This window comes from Glycine max, chromosome 20 (genome assembly GCF_000004515.6).
Source record: "Glycine max cultivar Williams 82 chromosome 20, Glycine_max_v4.0, whole genome shotgun sequence".
Classification (NCBI taxonomy): domain Eukaryota; kingdom Viridiplantae; phylum Streptophyta; class Magnoliopsida; order Fabales; family Fabaceae; genus Glycine; species Glycine max.
The window spans coordinates 608,808-627,612 of NC_038256.2; the positions used below are offsets into that span (position 1 = coordinate 608,808).

At 33.0% G+C, this 18,805-nt stretch overlaps 1 protein-coding gene and 1 pseudogene across 2 annotated transcripts; both read right to left on the reverse strand.

Moving 5' to 3' along the window:
* Nucleotides 1–1,217: 1,217 nt before the first annotated feature.
* Nucleotides 1,218–3,472, reverse strand: LOC100798169 (putative pentatricopeptide repeat-containing protein At5g13230, mitochondrial; annotated as a pseudogene).
* Nucleotides 3,473–6,342: 2,870 nt separating this feature from the next.
* LOC100812180 (squamosa promoter-binding-like protein 14) lies at nt 6,343–12,407 on the reverse strand. 2 transcript variants are annotated; one of them, XM_006605393.4, is made up of 9 exons: nt 11,401–12,407; nt 9,786–10,519; nt 9,577–9,651; nt 9,364–9,471; nt 9,162–9,279; nt 8,849–8,984; nt 8,619–8,763; nt 7,875–8,477; nt 6,343–7,516 (listed from the first exon to the last, which is right to left on the reverse strand). In XM_006605393.4, exons 1-9 carry the CDS (start codon nt 11,999–12,001, stop codon nt 7,088–7,090), a joined length of 2,949 nt encoding a protein of 982 aa, XP_006605456.1. In that variant the 5' UTR covers nt 12,002–12,407; the 3' UTR covers nt 6,343–7,087. The 2 variants fall into 2 exon arrangements, with proteins under 2 accessions (XP_006605456.1, XP_003555217.1); XM_003555169.5 differs by having other exon boundaries at nt 9,786–10,600.
* Nucleotides 12,408–18,805: the final 6,398 nt, after the last annotated feature.

The following is an 18,805-nucleotide window of genomic DNA, read 5'->3' on the forward strand; positions in this document are numbered from 1 at the left end:
CTCAACATGGTAATACATACATTTTTTTTAATATAAAGTAGTAATATTTATTAGAGTAAAAGAGGTACTCCTACCTTTACACAAATGCTTCACCTACTTAATAGGTTTTCGTAAGTCTATCACCATAAAACTTTAAACAATACATAAGATGATAGGATTCATCCACCACTCATAATAAATCATACTTGTCTTCTGTCAACAATCACAACTTATCTACAGCACCTCTTCTCTGTCTACAGCCATACTGATCAGCAGATAATTAACCATATAATAAATAAAATGCTTTTCCAAGATTCTTTTGTCATCATATATTATCAGTAAATATTGCGAGGAGTGACTTCTCCAAATTAGTATTTATAAAATGTTATTTCTACACCAAACCAAGTATTAATTCTTTGCACAATTTAATTTAATATAAGTACATTTGAAGAATACATGCTAAGTTGTCACCTTTTCTTGCTTGCAAAGAACACGTGTCCTTGGACCATTATTAGGTGGTAGGATTCCCCTTTTCTGCAAATTGACCTTTGATGGAATTCTATCTTGAATTAAACCTTCCATGCAAGTGTTGTCACTTTCAATGGAGTCCGTTGCATGTGACCAACATTCCTTCTATGCAGATTTTTCAGAGTAAACTCCAGTATAATTAAGTGATGATATAACACTCTATTAACCTCACATTATCACTTAACCCAAAGATGTGACTCTCTATTAATCTGTCATATTATTACATAATGGATTTTTATTGATAATAGATACTAAAATCAAATATAAAAAAAAATCAGGAATTAAAATCAAAATAATTATAAATCATTAAACTCAAACCGCATTATACATCTATTATAAGAAGAAATCCATTAATTACATGTGTTTGCAAGCCTTTGATTAAGTTCAATAACTCGTGAGCAGGAGGTGGTATCAGGTATGGCACTCGCTGGACGTAGGCTTTGTATGCCACACGAGTAGAATGAGTGTGGTTGGTGAACTAATAAAACTATATAAATCACCATTTAAAACATTCATACAAAATTGCACATGTTGAATTACCTGAAAGATTCTGAAGTTACACTAGTTTCACAATGAGAGACACCCCAAGAAAAAATCTATATGCCACCTGACTACATCGGTTCCCAGTAGTCACCACATGAACAAACACCATGCCAAAAATGATGGAACCGATTTATATCTCTGATAACAATTTCTCTCTGCACAATTTTTTATATCAACTTCATAATAGCATGACAATCTACACAAATACGAAGATTTTTAATGATACGAATAGTCTGTTGCATCATGTCAAATAAATTTAGAGCCTCCATACCCAGGCCATGTATAGAATGCTAGTCGTCAAATAAATTTAGAGCCTCCACAGATTATAGCATTCCATGAAACTTCATCTCGTTTATCCATCTTATCGAATGCTAGTCGTGAATCGTCAATTCTACCACATTTGGCATACATATCTATCAAAGAATTTGCAACTACACTATCCTTGTTATACATGGTTTTGATAGTTAAGGAATGAATTTGACGCCCTGGCTCTAATGCTACTAAACTAGCAGAGGCACGCAGAACACTTGAGTATGTCACTTCAGTTGGATGTATGTCATATCCAAGCATATTTGAAAATAAATTTAATGCTTTCTCCCCATCCCCTAACTGAACATAACCAACAATTATAGTGTTCCAAGTTACCTCATTTTTCTAAGTCGATACAGTGAATAATTTCACGGAGTTCTCAATTTCACCACACTAGGCAAAAACATCCATGAGGGCATTTGACACAAACACATTTGAGTCAAGGCCAACTTTCAATACATTAGAATGAATTTGCTTTCCCAAATTCAGTGAAACCGAAGATGCACAAGCTTGCAGCACACTAGCAAACGTAGAATTATTTGGAACAACAGATGACTGCCTCATTCGACAAAACAACTCCAAAGCCTCCCTACTTTTATCACTCTGAGCATACCGCGCTATCATGAGACTCCAAGGAATAAGATCATCTTTCGGCATTTCTTCAAAAAACTGCTGCGTCTCAGCAATCTCTCCAGACTTGGTTAACAATTCAAGCAGCACAGTGCCAACATAAAGATCCCTATCATAACACGCTTTCAAAGCACATCCATGAACACTTTTCCCAACCTCAAAATTGTTCGGTCTAAACCCCATAACCCTCATCTGGCAGAAAAGTAGCAACGAATCTTCATGGCAGTAATTCTCAGCATAGCAAGCCATCATCCCAGTCCAAGATACCATGCCCTTACAACAAATCCCATCAAAAACTTGGCACGCAGCGATAACATTTCCACAGACAGGATACGCATCAATAAGCGCATTCCCAACAAACGCAGCAGCCTGATGACCAAGCTTATAAACATATGCATGCAAACTCAACATGTATCCGCCAAATCCATGCTCACCAGCAACTTCAGAAGAGTCGTGAAAACAAACTGGTTCACCTCATATCCTTCTCTGAATAACCCGCGCTAGGGATGCAGTCACATGAGAGATTAAAAACTAATTAGCAAGTAGGGTTTTCACCAATTGGATTGGATCAATTTTTAAGTGAAAAACCATCTTGTTTAATCACTTTGGTTTTCTTAATTCATCATCTAATCTAAAGCTGATTCCATTGGATCAGTTTTTGATTTTAGTCTCTTTTTTTTCTTAGCAGAAAGTATTAAATAAAGATAAAATATACAATAAATACAATAAAAAGTAACTTAAAATATCAAGTATCTCATCATCTATAAGTCATTGTACATCTAATAGTAGTGTAACTCTTCAAACATATATTATTAAAATAAATTTACACAGTTTAGTAATGATATTTATATATGAGAAAAAAAAGGTTATACAGTATAAAAAAATTTATATAATCATTCAAATCACAATTCACCATATAATAAATATCTTAAACTAATTCACTGCATAAACATTCAACTCTTTATATATACCTTTACTCAAATAATTACAACAAATTATCTATAATATATATATATATTAGTATACATTTTGTAAAAACTTTACAAATATATAAGAAATAAAAATGTGTATCAAATCCGAAATCAAATCCAATAAAAAAAAATCAATTTTTGATCTTTTCAGTTCAGTTTTTTGTCTTTTTTTTTTCCTTTCATTGGATGGGTTCATGATCGTCCCTACAAGCAAGTAATTAACTAAATAGTAACTAGTAACTAGCAATTGTAAAAGAAGGTTACTTGAGAAGCAAGTGAAGGGCGCGGTGGAATTGGTGGGAGCGGGAGAAACCCTGGGCCAAGGTGACGAAAGAGACGGTGTTAGTGAGGGGCATTTGGTCGAACAGTTTGGAAGCGTCCTCCAAGGATTCGAATCCAACGCAACTTGGAAATGGTGAGTAGAATAGAAGCATGGCGTGTGATGCTACTAGTACTATCCTCAATAGCTTTCTGCTATCTCATCATCTCAACACTATCAACTTCTTCTCTTCTTCTTCCGTTTTCGCGGTTAAAGCAAACCTCAAATTTCACCTATTCTTTTTTACTAGAGATAGATTACAAATATTAACCATTTTTTAATTAAGATACAAATTTTGTTCATTTTTATAACCGTTCAAGGTTAGAGTGACTTTTAATAAATTAAATTATTTTAATCATTAACAAATCATAATTAAATGATACATCAATATAGCTTTTTTGGGAGTACTAGCACCACACTTTTTTTAACACACTTTTTTATAGGTTATAGGTTAAAACATATTAAAAACTATAAAATTGAGACACTTAAAAGAGAGAGGAGACTTATAAAATTTTCTAATTTTCAAAAAAATTCAAACGGTAAGAATATTATTAAGGTTGTTATCTTTTTTCCACTAATTTAGTAATTTGACCCCACCGAAAATCTTGTGGCAGTGAATTGTGTTTTAGTTTCAAGTAATTGTTTTAACTTCTTGACATGTGCAGGTGGCGATGGATAATGGGCTAATGGCATACTCCAACTTACGTAGTTATTAAATAGGTGAAATTGTCAGTGGTGTGAGGGAAAAAGAGGTAAGGGGTGGGAATATTTTAAAGTAAATTTAATAACAAAAAGAAAAAAGTATGTTTTTATTTCTTCGTAAAATTTTATTTTTAATCCTCAAAGTTTTATATTATTCAATTTAACCCATATACTTTTAAAAAACTTATTTTTAATTACTTTTCACATAATTCTCACAACAGTATTAAATTTTGGCTAACATGATAAATAGAGTGTTTTAAAAAAAAGATTAAAATGATGTGAAAAATTATTTTATTTTTTAATAAAATAAGTTGTTAATATATCTTAAACACATTTAATTGTAACTTTTAAGGGCTTTATTTTTGTCTTTGTTTCCATCATCATTCTTTAATGATTGTTGTATGGTCTTATGCCTTATTCTGATTTTATTTATTTCTTAAATGGGATGATATGAAATTATGTCTACACCATTTATGTTGAGGGACTAAAAACAAGTTTTTTTATTATAAAGTATACGGATTAAATGGGATGATATGAAATTATGAGACTAAAAATAAAATTTTATGAAAGTATAAGGATTAGAAATATATTTTTTTCTTGAAAAAAAAATATTTAATAATTATGAAATGTATGTTTAACAATTGTCAAGCTCTAACGATACGCTTACTTAATAAGTTCTCTCCTATATCAGGAAATTTCTAAGCATAAATAACTAAGTATGATAAATCTACTTTTTCTCTCTAATCTGATTTCTTTGTGTAGACACTGGACACAATTTGTTGGCACCCTAACTTAAAGGCTTATGCCAAGTCTCTACCAATAATAATAATGTCTATATCTTTTTGGATTAAAAGTTAGTCTTACCATTCTCTGACCAGAAAATTGAACCCGTTATGAACATAAATATTCATGATATACCTAATACAGCACTGGACCTAGTATCTTTGATTAAAGCAATTCGAGAGAAAGGTGAGGATATTACAATATCTTTTAGTTTACTTTTGTAAATAAATCTTTGTATATCTTTTTTATTAAAAGGTGAGGATATGACAAAATAAGAAAAATTACATATTCTAAAGAGTTTTACATATTTATTTATTTATTTTGCCCATTTCTAAAATTATCCGGTTGCCTTTTCAAAACATTTCAAATGACATTAATCATTTTATTCACTGCTTTTCGGTCTAAGACGCAACCATGTTGAGGAACACATGGTGGTGGCTGCCCACTAATCAACATGCACGGTTCCAGTCTCCAAATTGAAATTAGTTCCCTCTCATAGCGTGTTTAGAAATTGGAAATATATATATCTGGCATCCATGTTTTCATGTCAAATCATGTAGAGCATATGTAGAATTAACGCAACTCACAAGCAATTTCGCTGTTACTTTAGACTTATCTCACATATGTAGGCTCCAAAGGCAAATCCAAACACGTTATTTGACACCTTTGCATAAATAAAATCCAAGTTATGGGCGATCACGATCCATTCAATTATAATTTACAAATTGTGGAACAAGTCTGAAGTCACCTATGACTAGAAAAAAAGCATCTAAGCAAATATTCATAAGAACCTGTTTTTAGTGGTGCGACGGAAAATTCACAATGGGTCCGAAAAGTCATGCAACTAGAGTGTTTTTTGCATTCACCCTAATGCAAGAAAATGGAGTTGATTATAGTTGAGGTTTAGAGCTATCAAACTAAGCTCAGCCCGATAGACTATCACATGTCTCTTTTTTTTTCCAACAAATCACATCTCTAAGTGAAATTAATTTTGGTAATAAACGAATCGGCCCTTAATCTCACACCAGGTGCCACATTTTTTTAAAAACAAATGGTAAAACAAAGAGACTCCAGAAATTAAAAAAAAAAAAAAAAAAAAAGGGAAGGTGAGTAAAGAGGAGAAAGTGTTCTGAACCCATCATATGGATCATGTCCATCCAAGAATTCAATAGTTGGATGGGTATACGCTTTTCTCACTTTCCAAGACACGTTAGAACGTAAATCTCGCCAATTTCACTCTCATGGGTCATTGGCAATCTATGGTGCACAACAGCTATTCAAGCAGATCCCAAATCCTGCTTCTAACAGTTTATGAAAAATCTAACGGAAAATCAATCTATTATACATTATACATACATAAATGCATCAGTTAATTTAATGTCCCCCAACTTCAAGTCACAGAAAAGAAACACTAATAAAAAAATTAAAAACTCTTGAGACTAGTCAAGCATTCATCATTTCTCATTGCACACCCCTAAGTGCCCCACTAACTAGAATGTCTTGCATTGGAAGGTTGTAGCAGACTGAAAGGGGTTGATACATCACAATCTGAATCTAGGAACAAACAGAAAACGAATCTGGAACGTGAATTAAATTAGATATAACTTGAAATATATTACACTTTTTAATCATATAATAATATGGTCAACCCTATGTATGATCAGTCACCTCACATCAAACTTTACAGTGTCGAAAACTTATGCATCAGAACACCTTGGACTTGTAATTTTGACTTAAATAAAATAACATAACAATTAAAGGGAAAAATAAAGCATGGAACTTTTATTGGTTTATCGTGTTGGGAAGGAGGCAACGAGCCCAAGTATTGACCTTCACCAAAAATAACCAACATTTACTCACCACAGTTCTCTTTATTCCGAATGCTTACTGCTTTCATAATTGTTTGTGTTTGTGGCCACAATTCACCCTTCCATTCCAACTTATATTGGGATGTCAAGTTTAATCTGGCCAAAAAAGCTGAAACATTAAACTCAGAACTTCCAACACCAATCGATAAACATTCAGGTATAGCTTGTTATATCCTTAAACTCCGGAATTAAAGAAAATATGCAGCATTCAAGTCAGAATCTCTATACACAAGGCAGCCATACTTTGTTGTTTCCCCCGGATCTGCCAAACATCTCCACAACTCTATATCACCACATGATATGTTTACATAGGGCTCTTGTGACAAAATGCCCCATTTTCCCACAGAAGCAGTTTTGCCATGTAATGGTAAAAAAAGCAACAATTGGGTTTCCCGCCTGGTTAATGCCTTCCATTATCTTTATCCAAAATGCGAATCTCTCCTAATCCAATAGTATTACATTGTGCCATAATCCAGATTTTCCCAACTGAAGGGAGCAACTGAGCCAACAAAAGGGCGTCCACGGAAGAACACGCAAACACATACACAAACAGCTGCAACAGCTAGCATTGAATAAATAAAGGGGCGGTGAAGCAAACCGTGTGAACCTGGAACTCTTCTGTTGAAGCGAAATTCTGCATTCGCACACTTGGCACAAGAACTCTGACCACGTTTGACTAAGTTACTTTGCTTTTCTTTAAGCTCCACTCTCAGTGACTGTTGCTCTATCGCATTCTCAATTGTTACCGAAATTTCACCCCTTCGTCTATCAGCAAGTTTATGGGCAACCAGCGCATTATATGAGTCATTATTCCTCATCATGGCATAGGCATGTGGAGTCTGTCCGTTTGCATCCACAAGGGATTCCCAACACTTCAACCCAATCTATAGCAGCACAAAGGACCCACATGTTAAACGCGAAATACAAGAATGAAGGTTGAGAAATATAATCATACAGTTAAAAAACAGCATTAAAAAGTATGCTAAAGTGAAAAACAACATGGAAATTCAACTATAATATATTTTAGTTTTCAGTCTGCCATCTCCCCTGCCCCCTTTCCTAAAAAAAACAAGAAAACAACAAGGAAAAGAACAAGTGATATTTACCCACAATAACTACCACAGGAATTCAGTGAAACCCAATTAATTTTATTCTTTTTCCTTCGGTTACTCAGAAGACAACAACTGATGAGGCCCATTTCTTCCATAAGGCATAGTACTAGAATAGGGAGAAAAAATTTACCTCCTGTGGGTCACTTGTTAAAGAGTCAACGACACTCTCAGAACCAGATGTGCCTGCTGCCAAGTGCAAGGGTGTAATACCACCAGGACCCTCAAGATTCGGTGGAAATACGTATTTCCTGGATGTACCATTTTTGCTTGGTATAGAATAGTGGATGAGCAAATCAACCATGCCAACGTACTTTCCTTTCACTGCTCTATTTAAGAGTTGGATTGCATTCAACATCTCCACTGACCCTGTTGACAACCATTCCCCTTGCAAGTGTTTACCAACCAGCACATCCAGAAGGGTTTTGACTAGCATGCAACAGTTTCTTTCCACAGCAAATGTGAGTACAAATTTGAACCTGTCAAGCGAATAATATGGAACCTCATGCACATATGAGAATCTTTCTCTTTGGAACAGCCAGCCAAGCTCATTCAAGAAATGCAAAGCCTCCTCCCTTGATCTTGGCCTTCCAAAATGATGTTCATGCTCCTCTGAAATGGCATCACATATTTTTTCCTCCTCGTCAAATTCAGACTCAAGTGGTCTCAATTCCTTGCAAATGGTCTCATCAGCTATTATCACTGGAAAACTGTTGCCCTTGAAACCATTTTCAACCTGATCATAAATATAAGTCACACATCTTATTAGTATATGTCACATTAACACATGAAAATTGCTCTAGACATGCATGTGTCTGCAAGCACACACAGTTCGCTATGGTAATAAAATGCAAGATTATACAATATAGAAATCTACCTCAATAAAACAGCGACCCAGAACACCATGTGATACATCCTGAACTTTAAAAGCACTCAACTTTATCTTATCATACATCACACCAGAATATGCAGATCCTATTACTTCTGCCGATGCGTAAGAGCCGGTACCTGTACAGTGAATCCTGCAAAAATCAGGGACAAATATTAGGAAAACAGACTAGAAAGAAGCATATCACATCATCCAAAAAAGGGGAAATCAATACTGACTTTGTGCCTGGAGTTGACAGGTTTCTACCCTTCAATGAAATAGAGGTTTCGTGTCCACTAACAATTGCCAAAGGCGACACAGATATCAACTCTGGTGACTTCCATGTTCTCCATGGTTTGCATATGCGTATCTTCCCTGGAATTTCAGAACAAATGGATCTAATTCAACCCCTTGATAAGAAAAATCCAGCTATATCCAATTTATGGAAGGAAAAAAATAGTCCAAAGAGCAAAGCTTTGAACATAATAATATTCAATCTAAAATAAAAAAGACAGACCACAGTCACAGATCAGGACTAGTTATGGTACTCACCATCTTTGTGTGAAACAAACTGACTGCCAGAATGAACTAGAAACCTTCCATTTCTCCAAAAATCGGAATCTGAATTTTGAATTAAAGAATGAACATGTTGAAGGAAGTTTTCTTCTAGCTGTAAAAAACACAACATGCAAGCAATCAGCAAGATAGAATCATAAAAGCTACAAATATACATCACAATCAGCAGTTCACTTACTTTCTCCCAGTCAGCAGAAGACATTGAAGCATAAATTGATAGGACCACACAACCAGGCCGTATGTAGCTCTCCATGTCTGATGGCCTATTAGATAGCCAATTGTAAATCTAGAAGGAAGAAAAAAGTTATTAACATCATGATATATTCACATTTGACAAAAGGACATTTCATTAATAAAAATAACTTCGCCAGATAAAGGGAAGTGCAAACACCTGTGCTCTCAGTGTTCCGGGGAAATGGCTGGGATGCTTGTCAAATAGTTTAAACATTATTCTCCCAGTGCGATCCTGTTGGAAAAGCACAAAATAGATTCAACCTCAGAAGATTAATTACCTAAGCTAAGCTTAAATACAATACAGATAAAGCAAAGTACAAATTAAGTAAAAAAGAACACGGGACTGTAAAAGCCCAAACTAACTACCTGAGCATCTGAATTCAAACTGGGAGGTGAATGATCAGAGCCCGAAGATGTATACCCAGCTTGAAATGGAACACTTTGAAGTGAACTAGGTTGTTGGATCCTGTTATTTGACCCTTTAAACAAATCAAGAGAGATATTAGAACTATGACTTTGGCTAGCTTCCTTATTAGCAATAACTTCTCTTCCAGAGGATATGCTCTCTGGCTTGAGACCTCTAGCCCCACCCTGCAAATCAAACAGCATCTCCACAACAGGAGAAGACGATGGGGACCTCTCTTCAGCAGGGTTACTACTGTCAGACGAGAAATACTTTCTAGAAGATGCTAGTTTAGGCAGGCTGTCATCTTCCGGTGAGGAGCTAAAGAGTTGCAGTGGTAAATTAACACGAACATCCTCCTGACAGTCTGAATCTTCAACCGGAGACCGGGAACTGCTACTGCTTCTTTCCCCACCAACCGAAAAGAATTGCTGTTGTCTCGTCTGGTCAGCACTGCCACCATCACTGTTGCAGCTGTGGTTTTGAGAGGGCGACGCACTGGCATCAGGGGCAGACCCCCCAGAAAGAGTGGTGGAAAGAACAGCAAGCAAGTCCATAGTTAATGGGGCAGCCGGGGTGTGGTTCAGTTGGTCATGAGACTCGTGACGTTGATAGGAGGATGGTGTCTGCAATTGCACTTGATCTTTTTTCCCATTAACATTGCCACTGCCAGCATCCAGCAACTTGGTTGCAAGATCTGCAGGCAAAGGTATCCTGTTGAGAATCTGAACAAGCTGCTCTCTAACCGGTACTTGTGACCTTTTTTCCTCAAATTTTCCTACACGTGATATTAACCATCACAACACAAACAAACTTGGTGCATGCTTGTTTTACACTAGAAAAGGAAAAACCATAATTAACAACGGTATGCTGGTTTTGACTTATTTCCTTATAAACAAGCCATTATTTTCGACCATTAATTGCTTTATTTTTTTTTATTTTTTTTGCACGAGTTCTTTCAAAAACTTAAAAATAATTATTTAAAATAATTTTGACATCAGTTTATTATGGGAAAAAAAGAGAATTGTTTTCTTTTAATAGAGCTTAGCAGCTTTAAAAGGAAGAAGAAAAAAATCTTTTTTCCATAATTAACTCTCCAAAACCCTAAGCACTTTTTAGATTAATCAGCTGTTATTCCGAAAATCTAATTATTTATTTGGTTAAAGTGTGTTTTAGATTTTTAGTTCAATCTATTTTCGATCAAAATTGACCTTTCGTCCATATGCTTTAAAAACAATGATTTTGGTATTCATATTATTAATAATTGATGAATTCATCCGCTCTTTATGAAACTTAGATCCTAGGGTGAGGGCCGAAATCCACCAATTATAGAAAACAAGATCAAAATCGTTGCTTTTAAAGGAGAATAAGATTAATTTTGACCGAAAAAGAAGCACTTTACCCTAAGTATTTATCATAGCTTCAAGATAAATCTAAATATTCATGAAATAAATACTCCTTTAATATGTACAGTTATTTAAATTAAATACTAGAATTGAACAAAAACTAACCTATTTAAAACAAAAAGCATTATTTAATTTCCTAAAAAAAACTAAATTGAACGAGACTCGGTCTTACCCTGCGAAGCTCCAGCTATGGCAGTCAACAAGTCGAAGATTTCCAAATTCGCGGCGGCGGCTGGCGCGGGAGTCGCCGAGGTAACATCCTCGGGCTGCGTCTTCCGCCGGCGCCGGTTGTGTCCGGCGAGTCTCCGGCGGCAGCTCCGCTTCCCCTCATCAAACTCCGAGAGAGGATGAAACCTGCTACACTGCTGGCAGAATCTTTGCATTTGATTCGCGAGAAGCGCTTTGGAGGCCTTGCTATGAGCCTCACACACCTTGTGTCTCCGGTGATAGTCCTTCGCCTTCGACAGATCCTCTCTGCAGTTGTCCACCTGGCACATCGGATACGACGACGTTCCGGGGGACCCTGACCTAACTCTCTTGTTGCTGTTGCTGTTGTTCGTCCTTCCCCCGAGGTTTAACTGCAGAGGCGGCGCAACACTCTCCTCAAAAACGACGTCGTCGTTTGGGGAGGAGAGTGGTGGCGGTGGTTTGCCGGCGAAACGCACGCTGTCCCAGTCCCAGCTCCAGCTCGGGTTGGGAGCAGGCGAAACGACGGCGTAGGAGAGATCGCGCTTGCGGTGCATGAGAATCGGAGGAGGAGCAACTTGATCCATTTATGAAGATTTATGATTTATTTAGCTAAAATCCATGATTCAAAGAAAATCCTTGATTTCTGGAGCTGAGATCTGGGTCCAAGAAGATTCAGGTTTTCTTCCTTGTTATTTATTTAGTGTAATCGTGTCGAGTCTTTGTTTGTTGGATGTGGGAATGGCAGAATTGGTAAATAGAGTGAGTTTGGAGGGGGGGTTTGGGATGCATAGAAGAATCCAAGAGGGTTCCGTACGAGTGCTTTAAGATGGAGGGATGTGATGGGAATTCCACTGCTCTTATTAGATGAGATCAAACTCACTTTACACATCTACTCAATCCATTATTTTCTTTTATGTGAATTATTATTTTCTTTTATGTGAATTATTATTTTATTTGTTTAAAAAACTATCACTCAACTTAATGAAACATGTTAAATGCAGGAAAATCTTACATGATTTAATTAATCCATTGGATTATTGGTTTATCCCATCATATCATGTGTGCCGTACATATAAAGTGGCTGCTGGTGTCTATGATTCAAATAAATGGTTAGATATTCAAATTTACGCCTTCAATTGTGTGTCTTTGGTACGGAAATCTCTTTTTTAGTGCTTGTATTGTATTTATTTCGGTAAATAAATACGTTGTCACGTGTTATTGATAAAAATGTAGATGGGCTAATGTATGGATTTCCTTGGGATCATTGCTATCGTGAACCACTCTCGTAACTGGTCAGAAAAAAAAAATTAGTTAAATTAGTTTACCATTACATTAATCTAATATTCAAGTCAGCAAAAAAAAAAAACTCTAATATTCAAGTTAGATTAGTTTTTTCATTAAAAAAATAGATTATTTTAAAATTAAACATTTTTAAAGGGGATTGGGTTTAGTCCCTTCATTAGCTCAACTTTTTTTTTTGTATATATAAAAAAAGGCAATTAGCTCTAAAAAAGAGTTATCTAGGTCCAATGATTGAAAAAGAAAAAATTAAGGGAATGAGAGGTCATAGTTTGAATTTCCCAATTAACATTAAAATCTAATAAATAATATTTATCAATAAAAAGTTGTACGACCGGAAGAAATAGTTGCTAATAATGTAATAAATCAATGCTCAAATTTTGATTGAAAAAAGATGTTTAGATCTAGTGTACCAAGGTACTTCAATCTGAATTGCATTCAAAGGAGGATAATTTTTTTTGACAAACAAAAAAATTATAGAAAATGAAAAAAATGTTAAACCTTAGGAACTAAAAATATATTTAAGTCTAAAAAAATATTAGATAACGATCTTGGTCTTCTTAAATAACTAAAGAAAGTCTTGTAAAAAAGAAAAATATATTAATATTTATACCATAAATAATTATTAGAGTTTATAACTCTTGATTTTAAGTTCTATTTAATAACATTTGTTATTTTTATAGGTATTTAATAAGATTTATTTGTACTTCTCAACATGTATACATTCTTTGTGTCAAAAAAATAGAAGAAGATTTCAAAACAGAGAAAATAGGATACTTTTATACTTCAAGCTTAATAAAAATGTCTCAAACCTATGTTATTATTAAGGAATTTTTGTTTATTTTCATTATTTGCAAAAATGATTTGAACTTATTATCAAATAACCCTTAAAATGTAAGGAAAATTGTTTCTTTCTGCCTTTAAAATATTATTACTCTTGACTTCAATAGGGAATCATCATTATAAACTTATCATCCATTTTAAAGTACCCTTTGTGAAATAAATCTCTTAATGAATGAGATATAACTTACTTAAACATGACTCACGTAATTCTATCATTTTGTCATTTAAAATTCACTTTTCAATCATAATCACATTATGCATGAATCATACACTCCGATCAAGACATAATAACACATCAATTTCATAATAAACAATTAGCAAGCGTATGTAACAGTTATGCTAAGACTCAAGCCAATATACAATGTGGTACCATGTCAATGAAAAATCTCCCTAGGACGCTTAGAAGTACATAACAAGAAACACCACAACATGAGTACGTCAGGTCACTCTCACTAAGTAAAATCATAGGGAGACCAGTCAGGGTCACACTGTTTTTCGAGAATGCTCCAACCATGTGGGATCGACATAGGCTTAAAGGAGCACTCAAACCGGGTGACCCCCAAGGCCTACACTCCAAAGAGTCCATTAGGGTCTCTTCCTCCTGATGCAGGTCCAACTCCTAAAATATTTTTTTTTGCATGCAGACACCGCTCATGAATTATACAATATCCACGACCTAACACTCGTGTTTCAAACACGTTTAACACATTATGCTACAATTTAACACTGGTTCCTAAATAGGAAACTTATACTTTCTCTTTAACACTACGCATCAAGATTTTTCTCTATATCAACATTGGTCGGGTTATTGTATAATTCACAGCTCACAACATAATTATTGTCATATAAGTGTTGAACACACACACTTATTTACAACAAAATATCATGCCCACAATTTAACATCTCATAATATCACAATCAATCATCTCATGTTTACATGTATCTAGCAAATTGACACATTCTACTTGTACTACTCAATCTCCATAATAATATTATAATATCATTATAATAATTTATTACACCTTATATATGTAGTAAATCAAGCTACATTATTTTTAATCAAAAGAGTTTTTATAACAATTAATTTAATATTACATCAAAGAAATTACCACTAGGCATTAATCTTACAACTTCATTTAATTTATTATTTTAGTATTACAATAAATATATATACGTAACATGTTGATCATGGTCGTGGAAAAAATTAGAACAAGATAATAATTTGTATAAAATAAGTCATTGAATAATATTATTTAGAATATAATTCACATTAATAAAAAGAGCTTAATTTTTTTAAGAGTTCACACTTAACACAAGAACACATCAATTTCACTACAATTTCTCATTGGGACATCACTAGTTCATCAAACATATATAATTCACAGTTATAATTATAAGGATAAAATAAAAAATTGCGAAAACACCCCAAAACTCATTCCAATTGATACTCTATGAATCCCTACACATGTTCTCACTAATCCCCAATTTTGAATAACTCATCTCTTACCTTGATGTAGTCACTCAAGTGTTATCCGTTATCAATTGTGGTGTTTTTTATGCTCTCTAAAATTCCTCCTCCGGTTGCTCTGTTGGGATTCCCAAACGTTAGAGAGAAGAAGAAGAGATTGAAGCCTTCATTCCATGGTCCTAGGTGCGATGCATCTTTCTCCCTCGACAGACATAATTTTGCAAATCCCGATGGTAAAGACGTGCGGAAATGAATCTCGAATCACATGTCAAAATTTCATGACAATCCAACCGATAATGAGTTCGGGGTCGTAGTTTTACTAAGACAGCTTTAGGTTCCTGCGGGAAAGGAAAAGTTACAATGTAAAGGGTATTTCTCTCAGCTTCGACATCTTTTCGTAGTTCCCAACGGTGAGATTGCTTGTTATTGAGTTTCGAACCATATGCTTAAATTTCACGAAGATCCAATGATAAATGAGTCTGAGATTGTCATTTTTATGAGACATGTTTGGTGGTCTGTGAGAAAAAGAGAAGATTTTGAGAGGAGAAGAGGGAAAAAAACGAAACTGAGAGAAAGATAAGGTATCCGTCGGTATAAAAACTGACCTAATACGTCTCTGTTTATAACTAACTACTTATTATTTACTCTATTTATTTATTTTTATTATTTTATAAAAAGAAATTCTATTTTATTCTCTATCAAATAATAAATAAAGTACCTTTTTTATTTTCTCTCAAATTATTATTTTAATTAATAAAGTTATTTCTTTTAATTTATTTAATTATAAAAACCTTATCATTCTCTAAAAGTATATTTATTTGTAAATAACAATCTTTTTTTTTAAATTAGTTTATGAAAAAAAATAAAATGTTACACAATACTCGAGATTTAAATCATAATTAGCTATAAATCAATGTAAGGTCCAAAGGTCCTCCTTTTAAGGTAGAACACTCAATCATAAGCTCAAAATATAAAATATCCACTACAACATCATCATGAATTCGTCAATTCTCTATCATCATAAATTTAGAACTCATCAAATACATTAAGGGTGATTTGTGATTGACTTTTGAGTGTAAAACGATGTTATACTGCATGATCATTAAACTCTTAAAAAAAAAAACTAACATGTATTTGAGGTGACATTTTCAACTAGTAATATGCAAACTATATCTTTTGATATGATTCGAACCAAATTCTTTGAGACGTGTAACCAAACTTGTATTGCTCTTCCCTGTTACATTTCCAACCCATTGTTTTACTTTTATTTTCTCTATCTGCATCAAATCCGCATTCATACGATACCATTTTGAAATATTCCATTCCATAGCATGAGATGGAACTTGGAGTGGGTGTTGGAAAACAAAAGATGTATGAAAGTGATGTGGTAGGGTACTGCTGCTGGTGGGTGTTTTGGGCTTGGTTACCCACTTGATGAACAAGAAGCTTCAAGCTGTACTATTAAGGTACCATGTATCCATTCGAAAGATTTTCTGTTGGAAAGTGATTTTGTTATATAATGAATTAGAATAACAATAATTTTGTTATAGAAATTTTAGCTCCATAATTTCCTTTTTGAAAAATAATTTCATTTATTTAAGGTTTAAATATATTATATTCTATCAGTTTTGTATGGGTTTTCATGAGAATAAACTTTGAAATCACTATTGAAAAAAAATCACATTTAAAAACAATTAACACCAGTAAGAAATCACCTGGCAATGCAAATTAGAATTTTCGCAAGCACCAAAATAAGTAAAAAAGCTTAAACCATACAAGGTCTGGTGACTATATTTGTTAAAAGAGGGAAAAAATGAATCAAACACTGTAAAATAACAAAGAATAATACACTAAATTAGTCCTTAAAATTTTGCTTTTTTTGGATATTATAATTATCTTCTACCGAAAATCTGTGGTTTGTTTATACCAAAAAAATCTCCAGAAGACAATTTGAATATTTAAATATAAATGCTTACTTATGGTTCAAACCAAACTATTAATTAATTAAATTGAAAATTTTTCATGTGTTCATCCATGTAAGTAGATGATAATTACGAACAAAAGTTAATTAATTTAGTCTTTTATTAAAATTAAAAAAAAATCATTTTAATTCTTGAAACTAGCTAGCAACAATTATTTTGGTATTTGGCGTTATCAAATAAATGAGTTCTTTTTCTAAAGTTAAGTTGATCGTTATTCATACTTTTAGAAAATAAATTTGCGTATTACTAAAAAGAAAAGGTTCTAAAAATCAAGAGAAATTTTAGCAGGAGTTTTGAATCTCTGAAAAAAAATCCTCCAAACGGAGTGAATCACCTTTATCATCCATTTTTTTTTTCATATCACCTCTTCTTTCAAGGCTTTATATGGATAAATTTTTTTATAAGCACTTATATAAGAGAGAAAAAAAATTATGAAATAATTTTCTTCATAATTTAAAATTATATAATTTATGCATAAATTAATTTGTAGATATTTTCTTATATTAACTTCTTAAAAAAGTTATTTTTAATTTATACATAATCTAATTTTTGTCTATAAAAAAATTTCATTTTTATTTTTTATAAGTATTTATAAAAATAAAAATATCCAAACAAGTCCTAAATGAAAAAGTCACGCTATCATTATTAGCAACCCAATATATAAGATTAAGTTGAAAACACGTCGTAGCTGCGACCTAAACGCAAAGTTGTTGATCAGCATGGCCACCTCAGACTTCGTAGATGCATCATATGTCATCCCCTCCCCACCACTGCCAAATGTCGATCTTTACGTAAATTTAGAAAAAGTTGGGAACAATTTAAAAGATATATAGAGAGTATCAAATTTAAACTATAAATCCTTAAGTCATATTATATTTTAAAATTATATAATTAATTATTTGTAGAATATGATTATTAAATATTTTTAATCTTAATTATTTATATATAATTGTTTGGTCTAAATTTATAGTTCTCCTCTTTTTCAATTAAAAGAGTTATATATATATATATATATATATATCCAACAAAGTAAAGGTGCTTGATGCATGCTTTACTAAGGCATACACCACGTACGACACAATTCTCTCAAATTTTGAAGTATATAATATATATATTTACAACCAAATAATATTAATTACTTTCAAGGGGAGAACCTAAAAAATATCTACTAGCAAGGATAATGAAACTATAAGATCAATAAAAAAATATTCGAAAGAAAGAAAACTTTCAATTAATCTATTTCTTTTTTAAGGGATTAATCTATTATATAAAAAATATAGTTGTTTTGTTTTTTTATCATGTATATAGTTGTTTTGTTTCATTTGTCATGGGTGATTTTATTTTGACTCGTGGACTGTTAAATAATTAACACACGTCTAATTAGACCACTTTCTAATAATTAATATATATTGCAATCATGTACACTTCTCAAATCAACATCATAACTCATAGTGTAGGAAAAAAAATTAAGTGTAGTACCTTAATCAATTATTTTTATATTTTTTCCATTAAAATTAATTTTTCTCTTTGATAAATAATATTTCTTCAATGTTAATTTTTATTGTATAATTTACTGAATTGAAACTTAATCCTTAATTAAAAATAATACCCGTCACAGTTTAAAGCTACTCAAATTTACATCCAAAAGACAATAAAGTTCACAGCAATTGTACTCTTTCACCTTCTTTAATACGAGTTTAAAAGAAAAGAAAAAACAAAAAATCATATACCTGTAATCATTATTTATTTTGAATCTGTAACATTCAGTTTATTTGAAAATCACATTCCTCTAAAAA